Source organism: Actinia tenebrosa, unplaced genomic scaffold (assembly GCF_029948245.1).
Source record: "Actinia tenebrosa isolate PJP-AT-01 unplaced genomic scaffold, QUT_ActTen_1.0 PGA_scaffold11__36_contigs__length_13525064, whole genome shotgun sequence".
NCBI classification, from domain to species: domain Eukaryota; kingdom Metazoa; phylum Cnidaria; class Anthozoa; order Actiniaria; family Actiniidae; genus Actinia; species Actinia tenebrosa.
In genome coordinates this window covers 6235569-6256014 of record NW_028292571.1, presented here as the reverse complement: position 1 = coordinate 6256014, position 20446 = coordinate 6235569, and the positions used below count along the sequence as shown (strand labels likewise).

At 39.7% G+C, this 20446-nt stretch overlaps 1 protein-coding gene across 2 annotated transcripts in view; it reads left to right on the top strand.

The window, feature by feature from the left end:
- The window catches only part of LOC116295944 (E3 ubiquitin-protein ligase ubr3), a 49176-nt gene extending 28930 nt beyond the window's left edge, over nt 1-20246 (top strand). For both annotated transcript variants that reach the window (XM_089027278.1, XM_089027277.1), the window contains 28 exons: nt 435-512; nt 1077-1220; nt 1681-1798; nt 2402-2462; nt 3009-3068; nt 3780-3927; nt 4380-4511; nt 5007-5250; nt 6072-6248; nt 7159-7253; nt 7585-7740; nt 8322-8443; nt 9165-9275; nt 10816-10956; nt 11237-11302; nt 11908-12056; nt 12544-12614; nt 13011-13128; nt 13963-14051; nt 14389-14438; nt 14666-14746; nt 15693-15794; nt 16087-16212; nt 16449-16634; nt 17069-17142; nt 17365-17515; nt 17590-17729; nt 18299-20246. In XM_089027278.1, the coding sequence (XP_088883404.1) occupies nt 435-512; nt 1077-1220; nt 1681-1798; nt 2402-2462; nt 3009-3068; nt 3780-3927; nt 4380-4511; nt 5007-5250; nt 6072-6248; nt 7159-7253; nt 7585-7740; nt 8322-8443; nt 9165-9275; nt 10816-10956; nt 11237-11302; nt 11908-12056; nt 12544-12614; nt 13011-13128; nt 13963-14051; nt 14389-14438; nt 14666-14746; nt 15693-15794; nt 16087-16212; nt 16449-16634; nt 17069-17142; nt 17365-17515; nt 17590-17729; nt 18299-18416 (3308 nt within the window). In that variant the 3' untranslated portion in view covers nt 18417-20246. The remainder of the gene's footprint in view (nt 1-434; nt 513-1076; nt 1221-1680; nt 1799-2401; nt 2463-3008; nt 3069-3779; nt 3928-4379; nt 4512-5006; nt 5251-6071; nt 6249-7158; nt 7254-7584; nt 7741-8321; nt 8444-9164; nt 9276-10815; nt 10957-11236; nt 11303-11907; nt 12057-12543; nt 12615-13010; nt 13129-13962; nt 14052-14388; nt 14439-14665; nt 14747-15692; nt 15795-16086; nt 16213-16448; nt 16635-17068; nt 17143-17364; nt 17516-17589; nt 17730-18298) is intronic.
- Nucleotides 20247-20446: the final 200 nt, after the last annotated feature.

The window sequence follows — 20446 nt, the reverse complement described above, 5'->3', positions numbered from 1 at the left end:
CCCATTGTTTTGTTCCCCAAAACAATTCCTCTTGGGACTCAGTGCAAGGGGTCTTATATCTTTTGTCTTTCTTTTGTTTTGCCCCTGGACGCCTTATGATGCCTCTTGATCCAAAATGGACACTTAATTCATCAAAATTAAATAATAGTCCATTGTTAACTGGGAGATAACTAGAAAACTTTCCAGTTAACTTAGCCCTCAGGCTCTATTATTACATAAGAAATGTGTACATCTATATTTCCAATAATATATCTTTATTAATTACTGTTGTATAAAAATAGGACTCTAAAGAGCAATAAAAGACAATCAATCAATGTTCAGACTGCAAGTTCTAGCATCATTAACGATCATTTACATTTTACTCTTCCACAAACATCCTCAGTTTGGATTACAATCGATATTGGCTCAAGCATACTTTTTGTGTTATATTGAAGGTAAACATGTGAAAGATTTACACCAAGTAGAGGACTTGCGGCATATAAACGCAGAACTGATAACCACGCTACAAAAAGGTATTACAATGTATCCAATAATCATAATATCGCTAGAATCTTGCACGAACCCTGTAATCCCTTAAAGTGTGTATCAAGGAAATTTTTCTATTTTCAAAATCACTTATATTTAAATAGTTTAGTAGTATGGTTGCAACATTTTTGTATGTGAAATTTTCTTTTAGGAGATATAAACATTTAAAATATCAATATGCAAATGAGATGACGTAAATTCAAGACTACTTTATTGTACAAAAAAGCTGCTGTGGAAAGTACTGCTGGTTTTTCATTTGCAAATCATACTTATAACTGAAATATATGGTTTTGTAGACTTTTGGGTTATTTCACTTCAGAACACTTGTCGTAAATCACACAAAATGTAACCCATTCTGGAATTTACGTCGTCTCATTTGCATATTGATATTTCAAATATTCATAGCTTCGAAAAGAGACGACCACATACAAAAAAAATGCAAACATACTACACTGTTCACATATAAGTGATTTTGAAAAAAAAATTTTTTCTTGATGTACACTTTAATATACCCTTCAATTCATCCTTGATGGTCATGATTTTGTTTCCAGATCCAGACACGCCAATCGACCCTCAACGGTTCACGTGCCATGACGTCTGTGTAGTAATGGCCTGTGCCGTCCATCAGATTATGCAGCCTCCTCTCTTTGATCCATTCCTGCCCTTCATGGCACAAGTGCTTAATAGTGCCCTCAGTAAGTACTCACTGTAATGGTATGTGTAGGTGTAGGTGTGGTCTCTGCCAACTATTAGATCATGCCGCTATTTCTCTTCTTGGCTTCTCTTTGGTATACCATTTGAAAGACTTCGAATTTCGTATAAGCTGAGCCCGGTTATAAGAAGGGTGAATAGCGCTATCCAACGAATAAATCCTTATCCAGTGGATAGGTTGATAGTGATGTTGTCCAATAAACTTATCCATTGCATAAGATTTATCCGTCGGACAACACTATTTACCCTTCGTATAACCGGGCCATGGTGTGGAAACTTGCAGTATTTGCAAGAATCTGGTTCAAAGCTAGCGACCTTAAAATAAGACATTAAGGGGTGGACTAGGGCAGCTCCAGTATTCTCTATCCAATCAGAAAACGGTTGTTATCGGTTCTATTCGTTTACCAGGCTTCAATGCCATTTTATTTCTTTATTTATTGACAGATAACAAGAGCAATCAGAATGAGAAAGTAGCTCAGTTACAGCACATCCAGTTTCTGCTGGAGCTACTCCCACCACACCGGAGAAACTTGGTGAAAAAACTTTCTAGTCATCTCGTCAGGTAATGTAAAACAACTTGAACAGTGCTGAAGATACTTCATTCATTCATTCTTGTCTTTTTTCCTTTCATTTTCTTTTTTATATTTTTTCTATTTCTTTTATTTTTCTATTTGTTTCTTTGGGCCAAAAGTTTATAAACGAAAAGAATGACTAGAAGATTTTTAAGTAAGATATTTCGGACGATATCCATCGTCCATCATCATTTGAATGACTAATACACTTATAGAGAGTCGTTAAACTGATGATGGACGATGGATATCGTCCGAAATATCTTACTTAAAAAAACTTCTAGTCATTCTTTTCGTTTATTTTTCTATTTCATTTCATTTCACTCTTTTACTTTACTTGATAATGACGACAAGATGTCATCGAAACGTCCTAACTTCTTGTTACCTAGTTTTTCTTATGAATTCAATTTTATTTCGACCTTTCTTTTCTTTCTTTTTTTCGTTTTCTTTCTTTCATTCACAAAATCCTTTTTTTCTTTATCTTTCCATTTTTCGTGTAAGATATCCTTTCTTGTTCATATTACCAATGTTTTAACGAACGGATATAGATAAATGGATGTTCACTCTAATTATTTTCTTGGCTTTCCTTTTTCTAGTGTCTCAGAGCGGTTCAACATCCCAACCAAGAACCTGGTCTTAGTAAGCGATGATTCACAGGTAGGTGAACAATTTTCACAGTCATTTCGTAGTGCTCTTGGTGAATGGGTCTTAAACTCACGCGGCAGCCATCTTTATTCTCATGAGAATAGAAACCTTTGTTTAACCCACTTAAATTCATTCTCAAGCACTTGAATGCGAGGCTACGCGTGGAAAAACCTATTGTCCCAGTCAACATTGCGTCTGCGTGAGAAAAGCTCGTGTGTCATGGCGGAACGTTTCTGATCTTGTTCGCAAATTCAGCCCAACAGTGCTTTACACGACAAGGTCATTACCAGTCTGTCTTTGAACTCAGAGCTTTGAACTTGTGAATTATGCGGACCGAGCTGAAAAAAATTCTCAGTTTCCTTAAGTTTATTTCGTTAAAATGTGTCATACAGTTATGGAAATCCACCTAGGATTATTAGCATAGATATAGAAAAGGGATGTATCTTGTTATGCGTCCAAAAAGCACGAAGGCCCTGGGTAGGCGGCCCGGGGTACAATGCTTTTAGCCGATGCATCTCATTGTGAAATTTGGTCATTACCTTTTGGTTTCTATTCCAGCCAATGGAGCTTTCAATGTTACTGATGTACTTGATCAAGTACCATGACTGGATGTTTAGGGTAAGAAAACAAAAATCAACAACAGCAGTAGCAACAACAACAAAAGGAAGAACGCACAAAAAACAACAAAAAATCAACAACAACACCAGCATTACCAACAACAGCAGCAACAACAACAGCAACAGCAACAACAACGACAACAGCAACAACAGCAACAACAACAACAACAACAGCAACAACAACAACAACAACAACAACAACAACAGCAACAACAGCAACAACAGCAGCAACACAACAACAACAGCAACAACAACAGCAACAACAGCAACAACAACAGCAGCAACAGCAACAACAACAACAACAACATCAACAGCAACAACAGCAACAACAACAGCAGCAACAGCAACAACAACAGCAGCAACAACAACAGCAGCAGCAACAACAGCAACAACAACAACAACAACAGCAACAACAACAGCAGCAACAGCAACAACAACAGCAGCAACAACAGCAGCAGCAGCAGCAACAGCAGCAACAACAGCAGCATTAACAACAACAACAGCAGCAGCAACAGCAACAACAACAGCAGCATTAACAACAACAGCAACAACAACAGCGACGACAACAGCAGCAACAGCAACTACATGCCAATAGATTATTTTGTATTTTATGTGGTATTTACCAATATAACCAATGTAAATGCTACTGCTAATCACGATAACTAGAATAAAGAAACAGCGGTTTATTTACGTTCCTTGTGTTTACTTTCAGGTTCGTTCGCCCCCATTGGGATGGCCACGTGACATCCTTGACCTCGATTTCAAGTTCGTTTCCATGGTAGACAACATACGTCATTCAGTTGGTGTAATCTTACCTCCAGAACCAATGGATACGACTCGTGCAGAAACAGCATCTGAAGGTAGGGTAGCAAGATGAGTGGCATAGACATAAAACGTTCTTATTTCGCAACTGTGAGATCTGCTGATCGTTGGGTTGATTTCTAAGGGCGCCTCTTGTGAATAAAGCGTGTTTTCATATATAGAGGTTTTCGGTACGAGTGGGAAACTTGCCGTACTTTACGTATTTAGAGCACGCACACGTTACGACATGCTGTAACACTAAAATGGCTTCCCTTTGTCTTCCAGTAATTCATCCAATCACAACGTTTAGTTACGGTTACGGAAAGGCGAGGTACCGTACACTACGGCCACCACTTTACCAAATTGTTTTCCACTCATACGAAAGCTGTCCTATTCTCTTTTTGCCTCTAGTTTTTTTCCTTTGATTTCTCCAAGTTATTATTGAGTTATAACCGAGTCTTGCTCTCTGGAAGGTTTCCTTTGAATTTTTACTTTACGCGATTATTTCCAGGCTCCACCAGTGTCCCAAGTCAAGTTCCTGGTACCTCTTCCAGTAGCCGACCTTTAAGCCAATTTCTGGACGACACTCCAGCATTTCGCACTCTTGTACAGGAATTTATGGCCATCACTGAAGCCCCAGAAAGTAGGTTTTAAAATGGCAAAAAAAAAAAACAATGCTGAGTTGACCTTGATAGGAAAGCCATATTCCCTTACCCCTTGTTACGTCTTGGTGACACTTCTTGAGTATTTTTCTTCAACTTTTGGTGTGATGCTTTATTCATTTCAGACCACGAGTTATTCCCTTGTGTGTTATTCCTTTTATTTTGGGTATAATATTTTCCCATTTCAGACCACCTGTCATTCCCTTTAGTACTATTCTTTTACTTTCAACTATTGTTTTGAAAATGATATTCTTTATTCGCAACCGTTAAACAAAGAAAGGATACTCTAGGGAATGACACTGTGGTCTTAAATGGGAAAACATTATACTCAAAGGTAAAAAGGTCTGTTATATGACAAAAGAATTAACCCATAATTCCTTGCGATATTGGAAGTCATCTCACCTGTTTTGAACAAATGTCATCCCAAAAACGTCTTGTAATTACTAAGTACTTGCACGTCGTTTCTATCCTTGCAGGTGTTGCTCGATCTCTTCTGATCACGTGTGGAGGGAACCTGGAACTAGCCATTAATATGCACCTCAACATGGAAGACACACTTCCGGTCCTCCCTGATAATAGTTCCCAGTCCTCTTCAACCGAACGGCCAGTTCATGAAGAGTCGGCAGGATCAAAAGAGGAAGTCCAGCCCAAGGCCTTGAATGAGAGTATATTGAGTATATTATGGAAGATTAAAACGTCTTTCGCAAGTTCTTCATCCAGGTTTGTTACAATTTTGTTACAATTTTTTACTTTCTGTGGAAAGGACTGAATATTGTCTAATAAAAAGAGGATTATTATGTGATGACTGCCATGAAGACGCATCTTTTGTATGACAGGGGTAATAGAATCATTTTACCCGATAGCGAGTAAATTGGCCATTTGCACTCCTATTTCACATGATTATTATCCCATTGAATGAAGCAGTGGTCTTGAAATCAACACTGAGGCCCCGTCCACACGTATCCGGAAATTTTTGTATCCGCAATTTTTTTTTTTTGCCGATACGGGTTGCGTCCACACGTGTCCGGAAATATTTTTATCCGTATCCGGAAATTTTCGAAAACGGTCTCCAGAGTGGAAATTTGTGAATACGCTCCGAATACGTATACGTGTGGACGGTCGTACCCGCAAATTTTCGAATACGCTGATACGATTTTGCGCATGCTCAATAAGAAAAACTATCCGTCAAAGGGACTAGGCACTGGCGTGCATCAGGGCGGATCAAGAAATTTCCGGATACATGTGGACAGTGAAAACGATTCGAAAACGATTCGAATACGCTGCGTGTGGACGCGAACATTTTCGTAACCGCAAAAAACAAAACAAAAAAATCCCGGATACAAACATTTCCGGATACGTGTGGACGGGGCCTGAGTGCACAATATTCCATTTCACAGTTCATGTCGAGGCTGGAGTTTCCGCGCATAGCAAAACTAAAATTTATCATGCGCGGCAACTCTAGCTTCGGCTTGGGACTGTAAAATGGAGTATTGGAAAGTTTCGAAGTTCATTCTAAATGAAGTCATGGTCTTTATCCATAGTTCTTCGAGTGTCGGTGATGGTTCATACTATATCAACAAGCTCATCGAGCAGGCACGAACAAGCACTCCAGGAAATGCTGCTGTTGTTGCTTCTCTAACCTCTGCTGTTAGTAAAGACGTTGAAGAAGAAAAGAGTGCTGGTGATGACTTAGACGAAGCAGCCAGGACGGCTCTCAGGTAGGAATTATTTTTATTTCATTAACTTTTCTCGCGAGGGCAGGGACACTACTGCTAGGAGCAGGCGTTGCTCAGTTGGTTAGCACGGTCTTCAGAGCTAGACGTCCACAGCTCAATCCTCATGATCTGCACGTCTGTTTCAACTTCTCTCTGTCCTGTGTAGCTTTAGCTTTAAATAACCGTAATAAGGAGCACTGATAATCTGAGGGAGTAAAGTGCGCAGCTTCAAGCGCTTTATGCATGAGCCCCCCGCTCGGAGAAATTGGGCAACCACTGCCTTTGTCAATTACTGTGGGCCTTCTTCAGTACGAGCGTCTTCAGTTGATCTTTTACTTCCGCCTTATAGACCATATGAAAAAGGAGTGTAAGATAGAACTAGCACCATGAGCAATTAATTGTTTCAAAGATAGATTTTCATTACAAGAAAGATCATGTTTAAATTAGTAATTTCAGATAATTATTATGTATTAAATCCCTGAAGAGTTATAAGCATTTGAAATGTAACAAAAACATGATAGCGAAGCTGGTAGGCCCTTGGTTGTCGTTTCCATACAAACCTTTCTAATGTCAAACAGCGGTAGCTTTTTATCATATAATGTACTACTTTGAAATTTTGGAATTTCACTAATTTCGATGTACTCTTTCTAATGAAAGCATTGTTGTCTTCTATAACTGATGAATTCAGCAAGGTATCTCAAGGGACACGCCCTTTTTCATATGGTCTATAGAGGGCTATATAGTTAAGACAGATAGGGCCTACGGTTTTAAGCTATCCGAGAAGACTTGAAGGTCTAACCATTTGCAGATGTAATTACAAAGTGTAGATGGCGGTTTTTCTTTTGTCTGATTTGATAGCCCAATTTTTGTGTACCAGCTTTGAATACTTAAATGTATTTCACTTTCTCGTTAGACGAAAGCAAGCACGGGAGCGACAACAAAAACTCTTGGCCGAGTTCGCTTCCAAGCAAAAGTCATTCATGGAGCAAGCATTGAAGAGGGATCCTGGTGAGTAAGAAGAAATACGCCTGTTATATAACGTGATCTATTCATTCTACCATTTATGGGTGAGTGCATAGATCTGTCCGCCCTTTCCTCCTTCACGCACCCATCACTCACATCTTAACTTCAACCTTCACCTATCCGTCTGTCTGTCTTTTCACGTCCATCCGTCCGTCAAGCAATCCATCCATCCCACCTTTCTCCTTCCCGTGCGCGCGTCCATTTATCCTTCCATCTGCCCGTCTGAAGTGTCCGTCAGTGTGCCCTCGGCTTGGTTGTTAGGTTTACTTGTTTGTTTTACGGTATTAACAAATGCACGAATGTCTTTAAATCTTAGACGCCCTAGATGACGTTAGCATGGATGTCGATGCGCCTCCCGATACATCTGAAACTAACAATGACAAGACATACGAGTGTGTGATCTGTGGTGAAGCATCTCCTTCGACAGAAGAGCGACCAGTGGGACTCGTTACACTGCTTCAGCCCAGTGCAGGTACGCTATAGTGGAATAAAGGGCATTAGGAGCGCTTATCTCCCATAAGATGTCTTCCATTCCATTCCCTTTCTTCCATCCCTTTTCCTTCCAATGTTATTCCCAATCGCTCGTTTTCTTACTTTCCATTCCTCTCCTTTCTTTTTCTCTTTCTATCCTCATGAAGGAAGCTCGTTTACAAGAGCATTCATCTCTCATACTGCGGCTTTTCTTTTCAATCTCTTTCTCTCTTTTCCTTATCATTCATTTCCCTCCAGGGCTCAAACGTAACCTTTTTGTCCACTAGCAAACAACTTAATAATAAAAATTGGTCAGATCCTTGAATACCTTACTTGCAAATGTTTCCTAGTAGATTTTGCAAAGTCATTTGCAAACCGCAAGGCGTTTTTAACACATTTGTAACATTTGAAAATTGACTTTTACTGCTAGCGATTAATTTAACAGGACTCCCTTTAAACCAGCATTAGCTGAATGGGACAACCCTGTCTAGAAAATGGAATAGACTAAACTAAACTAAAAAATTGCAAGCATTTGTGTGGTTATTCTAATGGATATTTCCTTTGCTTTCGTGTTCTACTTAGTTCTCAAGCATCGATCGTTGAGAAAACAGAATACTTCTGCGTCCAGTGAGCCTTTTCAAGCAACGAATTACGGTGGTTTCGTAAAGACGAGATTCAATGCCCTAATAAAGCTGTTTCCCAAGGTATCTTTAATGTGTATTCAGAGGAAATTTTTTACAATAACATGCAATAATGGCAAAAAGCTCCAAAAACTAGACTTTTGTATGAATTTTGATCCCAATTTTCGTTTTGGGTTAACACTCAAAGCCTTTTTTAAACAGTTAGAAACTGATGTACTATGATAAAATGCCTGTTTGAAGCGGTATTTTCAAATGTACAAAGATGTTTTGCTGCATTTGTGTTAGAATTTTGCTTTGTCAGGCTTTTTATAGAAAATATATGGGAAATAAGCAAATGAAGGCCTAAACCTCATTTTCGAATAACATTTTTGGTTGAGTTAACACTTTGATTCCACTTTCATCGGTCATCTCCACTTCCAAACAAGTTAAACTTTCTGAATAACAAGATTTTAACCTTGTACAACAGCTTTTCTTCAAGAAAATAGTTTTTGGCGCTCACTGCTTGAATACAAAGAGAATGCTCTCTTGACCTATAATCAATCAATAACATTCAATTTTAGTAATTTATGATTTGCGATTAGCAATTTGATTTATCGTCACATATGTCTGCCATTTGGAATTACGGGACAAATTCATCAAGCAATACAATAACCATCTGTAAGAGAAGATTATTCTTGAATATACCCCATCGTAAAGCATAGTTTACAGCAAAAACGTATTACAAAAAAGTCATTATTTAAGGATTTAAGGCTTGCATTTTACTCCATTGATCAACTCGTTTCAGGATGAAAGCATCGATGCCTTGTCAGCAGGATGTGAAGGCGGGATTCACGCACAAACCTGTGGGCACTACCTACATGTTGATTGCCAACAATCGTATCTCAAATCACTTCAGGTACTTTTAGTTATCTGTTTACTGCGGTTTTCGGCATATTCTGCCAAATCAGACATTTCAACGGCTTGTTGTGAAATCGGTATTTTTTCTGCCGCCAGTCAAGAACATAGAAGATACCGACTGATTATTTTTGATTGACGGCAGCCAAAAACCAAATGTAAGCATGCAGCTCGTAACTACTGCAGAATATCGAAAATCGCAGTAATTTATTTATTAGTTTCGCTATATATTAATTTGGAAATATAATGACTGAAAAAACTGTGATATATATGACAACGTGACCGCAACAGCGTTAAGCCAATTACTGCGGGTCGTAACAGTTGTAACTGTCCAGTGACGTTACGTAGTAACTTAACATGGCGCGTTTAAATGAGTTGAGTTTGTCCATGTTCAGGTTTAGTTCATCATGGACCACGTGACTGAGGATCTGGATTTCCAGCTGTGCCCAGAAATTTCCCGAAAAGCGTTCAATTTTTGTCGATACCATGAAACAACCTCTGGGCTGATCTAAGTCAGGGCACAGCTAACTCACAGATCAAACCCTGAAACAACCTCTGGGATGATCTAAGTCAGGGCACGGCTAACTCACAGATCAAACACTGAAACAACTTCTGGACTGATTAAAGTCAGGGCATTGCTAACTCACAGATAGAACCCTGAAACAACCTCTGGGCTGATCAAAGTCAGGGCACGGGTAACACACAGATAGAACCCTAAACAACTACCTCTGGGCTGATCTAAGTCAGGGCACGGGCAACACACAGATAGAACCCTGAAACAACCTCTGGGATGATCTAAGTCAGGGTACGGCCAACACACAGATCAAATCAGAATTTAGCTTGTTAGGTTATGCGGAGGGAGGAAAACCGGAGAACCTTGGGAAAAACCCTTGAATCAAGGGAGAGACCTGACAGTCTTTACTCACATGTGATGCTCAGTCCAGGAATCGAACCCGACATCCCACATGTGAGAAGCGAGCGCCACCCTTGATTGAGTTGTTTTTAGTGAAAATTAGCTTAGCTACCTGATACCTAAGACTGCATGAGACAAATGGGTATTCCAGTTCCATATATCCCCTAGCCCGACTTAAAAAATAAAAAAACTCCACACAGCACAGCAAACAAGTTTTTTTATTTCTTTTGAAAATACAAATTACATGAATGACGAAACTGAGTGCGCACGCGTGCTGTGTGCTCTCATAAAGCACGCGCTTCCAACCCATCAGAACGCGAGATTTAATTAAAGCAGTTATTCTATAAGTATGATTTATCACTGCCTTTATACGTTTTGAAATTTAAGAAAAGTTTTCTAATTTGAAAATTAACCTGCAATTCCAAATTCGTTTGTTTTCTTCAATTATTTAATGTTCTAAACTAGGATCTAGAAAGTATTTAGGGTTAGAGATGTAGTTCTTCCGGCACGTTCAAGAAACTTATATCATTCATCGTTACGTTTTTGCTAATTTAATTTTTTTTTTATATAAAAAATATCTTCGAGTAAGACCAAGTCCATTTTAAAATCACGGTCTTTGTTGTTCTAGGAGGAAGAGGCCGCCCAACTACACCACACGCAGTCATTTAGCCCAAGGAATGGAGATTTCACTTGTCCATTATGTCGGCAGCTAAGCAACTGTGTTCTACCTGAAATTCCACTTCTAATAATGCCTTCACAAGGCAACCAGGTGAATAGACCCTTTGGCCTTGAGCGAAATGTGATTCTTTCTTGATAAGAGTTTCATAAGGCTAAGTTAGCCATTCCGAGGTTGATGAAAAAACTGGGTCGAGTTGGCATTGTGTGACTGTTTTAGGGGACAATTCCAGTCCCACAATGCACTGCAAATTACACTCGACCCAGGCATTTACTCAACCTCGGCAAAGCTAATACCTTTGTATATGTTTCTCTCTATCTAGTCTTCCTTACTTATTTTTCTTATTTATTCATATTCTATTTCTTTCCTTTAGAAGCACATGGGTCACATTGATTGCCTTCATCTTCAGCGAGAAACATTAAGAAAGTATTTTCAAAATGTAAGTCATTGTGAATTTGTTTTGGTTGCATACTTTAGGGAGATTTACCCTTCAGTTCTTTTCTATTGTTGCCAGTGGTTAAGGGTGCCTACATAGACTTTTTAAGGTCTTGAAACAATATGGATCGCGGGCTGCGGGAACGATTATTAGAATGTAAAATGAGATAAGAATTTGAAAAGTTGTGATAAAATGTTACGCAACTTGGTTGCCGGGGCAAGTAACAGAGCGAATTATGCTTCCACCTCACGCGCAACAAAGTTTCTTTGTTGCAAACTGTAGCCAGAAGTTGTGCTGCGTGGCACAAAGAAAGTTTTTTGCGCGTGCTGTGGTAGTATGAGACACAACTGCTCTCTTACAACGCAACAACGTGATGCGAAGAGTTGCCGATTTTCTTTCCTCTGTTTTTCTTTCCCCATTTTTCTAAATAAAATTCTTTTGATTCCCGAGCACTGATATGATATCATTTGCTTCTTTTGTTGCTTCAGTCTTTTAGAATTGCCCGATTTGGTTGCCTATATTACCCCCATCTTACTGAATAAAATTCTTTGAATCCTACTGTAACAGTTAATGATCGATATTTATTTGTTTTTATGTCGCCGTTGTAGTCCTTTACGAAGCTGACAGCAAGTGCACTCAACTTCAGTGTTCTTGGGGCATCAATCAAGACGGTGGTTGAAATAGCTTCTATGCTCGGCACCAATGGAGAAATTCCTAAATCAGAAAGACCGTTTGAGTTACTGTATAGGACTATAAGGTGCGTGTTTATTTCTAATGATCATCAATAGACCTTTTTGGCTTGAGCGTAATGTTTTCCCATTTCAAGCCACGTGTCATTCCCTAGAGTATCATTTCTTTTTTTAACGGTTGCGCATGAAAAGACACATGAATTTGGATACAACTCAAACAAAGAATCTTATTCTCAAGACCACGTGTCATTTCCTAGAGTATCATTTCTTTTTTTAACGGTTGCGCATGAGAAGACACATGAATATGGATACAACTCATACAAAGAATCAAATTCTCGAGAGAATGACATGGGAAAACATTACGCCCAAACTAAGGAGGTCTATTGTCAGGCATTTTATGTTTGTGCAATCGTTTTTATTTTATTCTATTTTATTTTTTGTTTTGTTTATACATTCGTGACATTCAATTGGCCGTTTGCTTTGTTCACTTGTTCCTTTGGGTTTCGCATAATATAATATCTATGAGTCTTTTTTAACACTTTATTTGTGCGACAGAACAAATCTCGAACTCGAGCAAGTCAACAGAGAAGCAAGAAAACTCTCCACGAGTCGGAAGTCTTGTTTCGGTAAGTCTTTACTAGAATGAAGTAAATTGTCTCTGCGTTCTTTAGATAAAAAGTCCAACCTAATGATTGGCTCTTGGATCTTGCTGTCTATGAATTGCACGTGATGGTCACAATGCAGTGACTTCATGACCATGAGCGCGTGCCTTGACAAGAAAACGTGACAGTGTCGTGACGTGACGCGCCATGACCATGAGTGTGCAGGAAGTTTCTGTGACCGTGACTTGCGTCGTGATGTGCCGTGACGTGACGTGCCGTGACGTGACGTGACGTGCCGTGACTATGACTGTTCAGTGAAATTCCATGACCGTTACACTGCCGTGACCGTGGCAATAGTGTGTGCTATGCGGTTTCATATGAAATCTTCTCTAATAAACAATGTTGTATCCTTTATTCTAGGGTCGCTGATGCGCGCCTTTCACTTCCACTGCCAGACCCTTGTGGAACCTTTAATTCCCGTCTGGTCAGAATTATCAGATATTGACATTCCTCAAGAACATTCAAAGTCAGCCAATAAGTGAGTGTTTAATTGAGACAGACATTATTGTCATTATAGGCATCGTAGCCAGGGCAGGTGATGTTAATGTTAATGGTGATACTAATGATGAGGATGATGATGATTTGTGATAATGATGATGATGGTTAGTGATGGTGATGATGATGGTGATAGTGACTGACATTATCGTCAAGTCTAGGCATCGTAGCCAGGGCAGGTGATGTTGATGTTAATGGTGATACTAATGATGAGGATGATGATGATTTGTGATAATGATGATAATGATGATGATGGTTAGTGATGGTGATGATGATGGTGATAGTGACTGACATTATCGTCAAGTCTAGGCATCGTAGTCAGGGCAGGTGATTTTGATGTTTATGGTGATATTAATGATGAGGATGATGATGATTTGTGATAATGATGATAATGATGATGATGGTTAGTGATGATGATGATGATGGTGATGGTGACTGACATTATCGTCAAGTATAGGCGTCGTAGCCAAGGCAGGTGATGTTGATATTGATGGTGATATTAATGATGATGATGATGATGGTTAGTGATGATGATGATGGTGATGATGTTTATTGATGGTGATGATGATGGTAATGGTGATAGCAACGATGGTGATGATGCTGATAATGATAATAGTCAATGAGGATGAGTATGCTGACAAAGACGATGATGATGGTGAGGGTGATAATGATGATGATGATGGTGATGATAATGATGAGGTTCATGATGATGATGCTGGTGAAGATGATGATGGTTAGTGATGATGATAGTGGTGCTGCTGATAGCTATGCTGGTGACTGAATGGTGGTGATTGAATGATGATGATTTTCCACACAGCAAACCTCCAGCGGTGCCCTTGCTTCTTCGAGATGCTCCTTCTTTACTGATCCAGATGATGTTATCATGGACCTCAGCTCTTTCATTACGTAAGCGAACTATTCAACATTTAAATTCTCAGCCAGAATGTACTGTCGGTCAGTTGTGGACATGGCGCAACCGTTAACGCTTCAAGCGCTGGTCCTTTATCATGCGGCAACCAGCCATGTTTATTTCCACCCGAATAACCTTTTGTATTATGCGCGCGTAAAGGCTCACCCTGCATAAAGCGCTCGAGTGCTAAGCTGCGAGCCGAGAATTTTCATTTATCCAGAAAACATATGCAAAATGTCCACAAAGGGCACGAGTTTTAATCGTAAAAGTCAACCATAAATTGGCGGGGCGCGGAAGGGTATTTCCTCAAGATAAGTATATTCTTCTTTTCAGGTGATTTTCAGTGTCTGGTTCAACTAATCTACAACCTCGTCTTCACTCAAGTAAGGGAGTGTTAAATACATGCATTTATCAATTTGATATTTAGGTTCTTATTTTGATGACACCTTTGATATCTTTGTTTTACGAGAGGCATAGTGTGGGACAGCAATAGTTTTTAAAGAAAAAGGTTTCATTTTCAAAAGGAGAATTTTCTACATGGCTGCAGTAGGAGAGGAGAGGGGAGGAACGCATTAGCAGCTGTTGGTTTCGTTTATCGTTTTATTTTTAGGGACTGGTTCATTCTTGCTGCAAGTTTGTCGGAGATGAACGACTCTCGTGGCAAGAAACTGGCAAGAAGGCGTTAGTCCAAGTAAGTGACCAAAAAAAGTTATGTTCAATCAAGTTTATTTTTGTCTCTGGAGTCTGGACTTTCACGAGTCCCGAGTGCACTAGGGGGGAAAGGGGACTCCAAAACCAGAAGATTTTTAGCTCTTAGTGTCAACCTACCAGTAATGTAAACGATTCCGGCTATAAATATCAGTTTTTCGAAAAAGAAGACTTAACTGACTTTTTGAATGGATCATCATTGGCTTGATTGGCATATCGTTAGACCTAGAGTGACTTCATTTAACCCATTAGATAAAATCTTAGTCAATACAGCGAACCGAAATATGACGACCAATTTGAATGAATATTGTTCTGGGCTTACTAGCGACAAACTTTCCTCGTGTTCACGCGTTAACACAAGCGTTTTCACATGTATGAGAGGCTAATCACTCGCTAGTCACTCGCTAGTCAGTCGCTAGTCAGTCGCTAGTCGGTCGCTAATCACTCGCTAGTTAGGCGCTAGTTGCAGAATAGTAATTCAAATTGGCCGCCATATTTCGATTCGGTGTATACTCAATAGTAATATAGACAAAAGAAAGCAATAGAATTATTGTTTTGCTATCGTCAATTGACCTTTTCGACGCTAGCCATCACGCAGTAAAAATGGTGTTGCATTGTGTTACGGTCACCAAGAAGTTCGGACATTGCTCTCGGATTTCCTTACCAGTGTACTGACATTTAAACGATTTATTTACTTGGTTTGTTTAGCTAGCTTTCTAAATACGAGCAAAGTATTAATTTTCTAACTGGATTGAAGCTTTTGTTGCCGCTTTTTATGGAGCTAACTTAAAAAATCGATTTGAATTTTCTTTTTAAAGTCAGTGAATTTGTATGAAATCCGAGAACAATGTCCGAACTTCTTGACACGTGACGGCTAATATCCTTTTTACTGGGAAAATAAAACTATTATTTCTGACTTTTTTCTTTAGAAAAATACGCAAAAATCGCTGACCATCGACATGCTGCTTGGATTTGTGACCCAGACACTCTCGTCAAGTAAACTATTCAAAGAAGATAATCTGATGCTTGGGGTGAGACTTGTCAGACTTTCATTTCCATCCATCCATATATCCATCCGTCCGTCCGTCCGTCCCTCCGTCCGTCCGTCCCTCCGTCCGTCCGTCCCTCCGTCCGTCCGTCTATCCATCCATATATCCATCCCATTCATCCATATATCCATTATTCCATCCATCATTTATTCATTGCTTCCTCCTTTCCTCCCTTCTTCCTTTTAGTAATACATCAAACCAACCGTCCGTCCATCCATCCACATTTCTTCATTCATTATATAATCATTTTTAATGAATTTGTTTCCTTTCCTAGATCTCACAATCAGTATGGTCACCTCACATGGTAGAACAGTCCATCAGGGACTTTTGCTTGCCTTATCTAAAGATCGCTAACTTGATATCCTCGCTTTGCTATGACACCGTGATGCCAAAGGTGGAGGTAACCCTTTTTATTGGAAATATTTCTTTACAGAAATTTTTGAGGAGTTCTCGAGCCTGACTTTCGCTTTAAAGAGAGTTCGGCATCGCATAGCAAAGTCGTTTAGGAATTTCCTCGTGAAAGTCTCTTTGATGCTGCGAAATATTCGGCGTTTGAGGTTTGCGGTACCTAGCAAGAACGTCGTGCTAAAAGTCTCTAATAACTCTGTCTGATATATATCTATTTTGTTTTCACAGACCAGCGACCAAGAGTTCCAGGCTTATGCAGCTTCTCTTCAACTATGCACTGAATCTCCTTCCTCGCGGGATGGCTTCTCGTGTGCTGATTGGTTGAAATGGCCACATGCCAAACCACTAAGTATTATACGTAAATGGTGCGATTCTCTGTCTTCCGTGACAAGACGTTATGATGCATTTGTAAAGGTAAGTTATCAACGTGCTTTGTTATGGTTCTGCGACTTCCGCAACTTTAAAAGCGAGACATCAAATACTTATTATTTTTTTAAATATTAATTATTTTGAATTAACATCTCAGAATATGATCGAAAATGCACAAATTTCATATCAATTCACTGCCTCTGAGGCGCAGGTCAAACGTCGAACTTCACATGAGCCGAACTTAATTGAAACAATGGATAACAAGGCGGTCTTCTTCAGTAGGTTCGGCTCATGTGAAGTTCGACGTTTGACATGAGCCTGCAGAGTTAGTAAGTTGTGCACATCCAAGTGCTTTCATTACCTACCTCACTCTCCTTCCTTCATCACCTCTTGCCTACATCGATCTCTCCCTTCCATCTTTTCCTCCCTCCTTCCTTCCCTTCCTTGATGATTGATTTCAACTGCATATCTTTTAACAGAGCCAGGATCTTCTTCCCATCACACATCAGTGGCAATCTCCAAAAATGATCCAACTTCCCGAACGATATGATTTGTAAGTATAAACTGCCACCTGTCCCAAGTACAGTGACGAAATAAAAAACGCCCGCGCGTGCTGTGTGCAGTTATAAAGCACGCGGGGATTCGCAGAACACGGTAGAAGTGTTAGGAAAAATAATATAAATCCGTAATATCTGCTATTTTGACATACTATGTCGCTATAGTGTTTTTATTTATGCAGAAAACAAGAATTGTTGAATTGTTGTCTCGTTTTCAGAGTAATACAACATTATCGTAAACTAAAGTGCACCACATGTGACACCAAACCAGACGACCCCGCGGTGTGTTTGGTCTGCGGTAGGTTTGTTTGCCTACAAGGCATGTGTTGTGTCAGCACAGATGAGGGACGAAAACACGAGTGTGTCAAGGTAAACGGCATTTTATATTATGACATAGTCTATAGAATCTCTATCACAGCTTATCGATTTAATATTTTTTGCAGCATTCAGCGGAATGTGGTGCAGGTACTGGAGTATTCCTTATCGTATTATCATCTGTAGTTATCATTATACGGGCTGATCGTGTTTGTATGTGGGGATCTGTCTACCTGGACGGCTTTGGGGAAGAGGACCGTGACTTAAGGTATGGGGGGAGATTTCCAGGTTAACATTGGTTATTTGTAAGTTGCTAATGAAATTCAGTACTGAATACCTCCTGACTAAGTGCATGATCACCTGACTGACCGACCAACCGAATGACCGACCGAATGACTGACCAACCGACTGACCTTCCGACTGACTGACCAACTGACTGACCTAACGACTGACTGACCGACCAACCGAATGACCTACCGACTGACTGAACGACCGACTGACCTACCGACTGACTGACCGACCAACCGAATGAACGACCGAAGGACTGACCAACCGACTGACCTACCGACTGACTGACCGACCAACCGAATAACCGACCGAAGGACTGACAAACCGACTGACCTACCGACTGACTGACCGACTGACTGACCGACCGACTGACTGACCGACCGACTGATCTACTAACCGACCGACTGACCTACCGACCAAATGGCCGACTAAATGACCCAGCGACCGAACGACCGACTGAATGACCGATCTAATCACACATCAGACAGACTGAAATTGTAATTTTTTTCCAAGATCGCAATTTATCGTATTTTATCTTTCTCCTTCCAGACGGGGAAAACCCTTGTTCTTAAGCCAAGATCGCTACAATAGACTTCAAGAACAGTGGTTTACACATAGTTTTGACCACACTTGCAAGAGATGGAAAAGACACATGAATGCGCTATAATTGTACATTCAGCAGAAGAAAAACGTCACCGAATGAATCAGCAGTGCCTAGATATAATTGACCAGTGGTCGTTCCCGACAGAACATCAAGGCAGCTTTAATGGGTTATATTCTTTGCCTAACAAAAAGAACCTCGCAAAAAAATATTTTGCGAGGTTCTTCTTGTTCGACATAAAGGCGATGACGTAATATGAGATGACGTAATATATTGATATGGAAGCATTTCAGCTTTATAGTTACACATTTGATACAGCGGTATGGTGACGATGACGTAGTGATGTTAACACTAAAGTGATAAAGAAGTGCGAGGTTCTTCTTGTTCAACATAAAGGCGACGACGCAATATAACATGGTGTAATACATTCATATGGAAGCATTTCAGCTTCATATAGTGACACATTGATACACCGGCATGGTGACGATGACGTAGTGATGTTAACACTAAAGTGATGAAGAAGTTACGAGTAATTTTTTGATAGCTGACTGCAATCCACACTGGAGCTATGACGTCACTGCATTCCAACATGGATGAATGACGTCACTGCATTCCAACATGGAGGAATGACGTCACTGCATTCCAACATGGAAGAATGACGTCGGTGAATTTACTGGATCCCAAAGCATGGAACAACAAGATCGTGTTGGTACCCTCGACTCAAAGGCAGAACTTCAAGGTGCGATATAACCAATTGCATCATGAAAACGATGGCCATACCGTGTGACTCACCAAGAGTTTAAACGAGAACCAAGATCTTTAACGTCAAAATACTTTGCTCTAAAGTAACACTTCGCCTTGAAGGGACTAATGTTAGGGCAAAAAAGTTAATACCCAACAAGAAAAAGTGCTCCATAGATTCTTCACCCTGATATTACTCGTACACGTTTGCTCTTGAGGAGAATTTATTAGGGGAAAAAGTAGAGACTTTACTGACAGCTGTACAAAGATACTTAATAAATCAATAACCTTTTCCTGAAATCGCTCGAGTGACCTCGAAACAGTCAAGCTTTAACTTTCAAAAAAGATTTTTACTTTCAAACAATCTACAATTTTACATTTTCGATAATGAGAAGGGGAAAATACATAAGCAATATTAATACATTTAACAAAATTGACTAATTATGATGAATGTTTAACATAATAAAATACAGTAAATGTACCTCGACTTTCAACCATTGGCTCGTGGTCACTCAAGTGAATAGTACTCGGTTCGGGCGTAATGTTTTCCCATTTCAGACCACGCGTCATTCCTTTGAGGATAAGATTCTTTGTTTCAGTTATTTCAATATTCATCAATATTCAACCGAGCGCAAGCGTTAAGCAAATAAATGATACTTTAGGGAATGACACGTGGTCTGAAATGAGAAAACATTACGCCCGAGCCGAGAAAGTCTATTCGGGAAAGGGCTAGAGAGTCTTTGCTTCATCAAGTGATGGCAACCATGACAGGAAGCATAAGAATAGAGTCGTTCTCCCCAGGGAAACTGAATTCTTCCTAATGTAAATTAGATTAAACCAGATTCAATTGTTCGTGCCTCCTGTCATGGCTGCAATCACGTGATGACGCAAGCCTCTATATATGCTAGATTTAAACGCGTAGAATATATGAATTATTTATGGTGGGCGCTGTCCTGATAAAGACCGTACTTCTTTAACAGAAGCTGGACAATTGCATGAACTTTACATAAAAAGACTTGTGATCAAATCATGTGGTGTTTGAACCGGTGCCGGAGAATCGGTGCTATGCCATGTAACCCATGAGAAATATTTTATATTCTTTGCAAAAAAATGTTTAATATAATAAAAAGTCAAATATTTCAAAAAGGAATAGAACTCTCGGCTTGGACGTAATGTTTTTCTATTTCAGACCACCTGTCATTCCCTATAATATCCTTTCTCTTTTTAATGACGCAAGAGTCGAGAAGGTCTATAGCCAGGGCTTATTCATTTCTTTGACCCCCTTTTCTCTGTTTGGGTCCCTTAGAAAATCCTAAACCCCTCACCACGAGGTCACTACTCCTTGATCAATACAC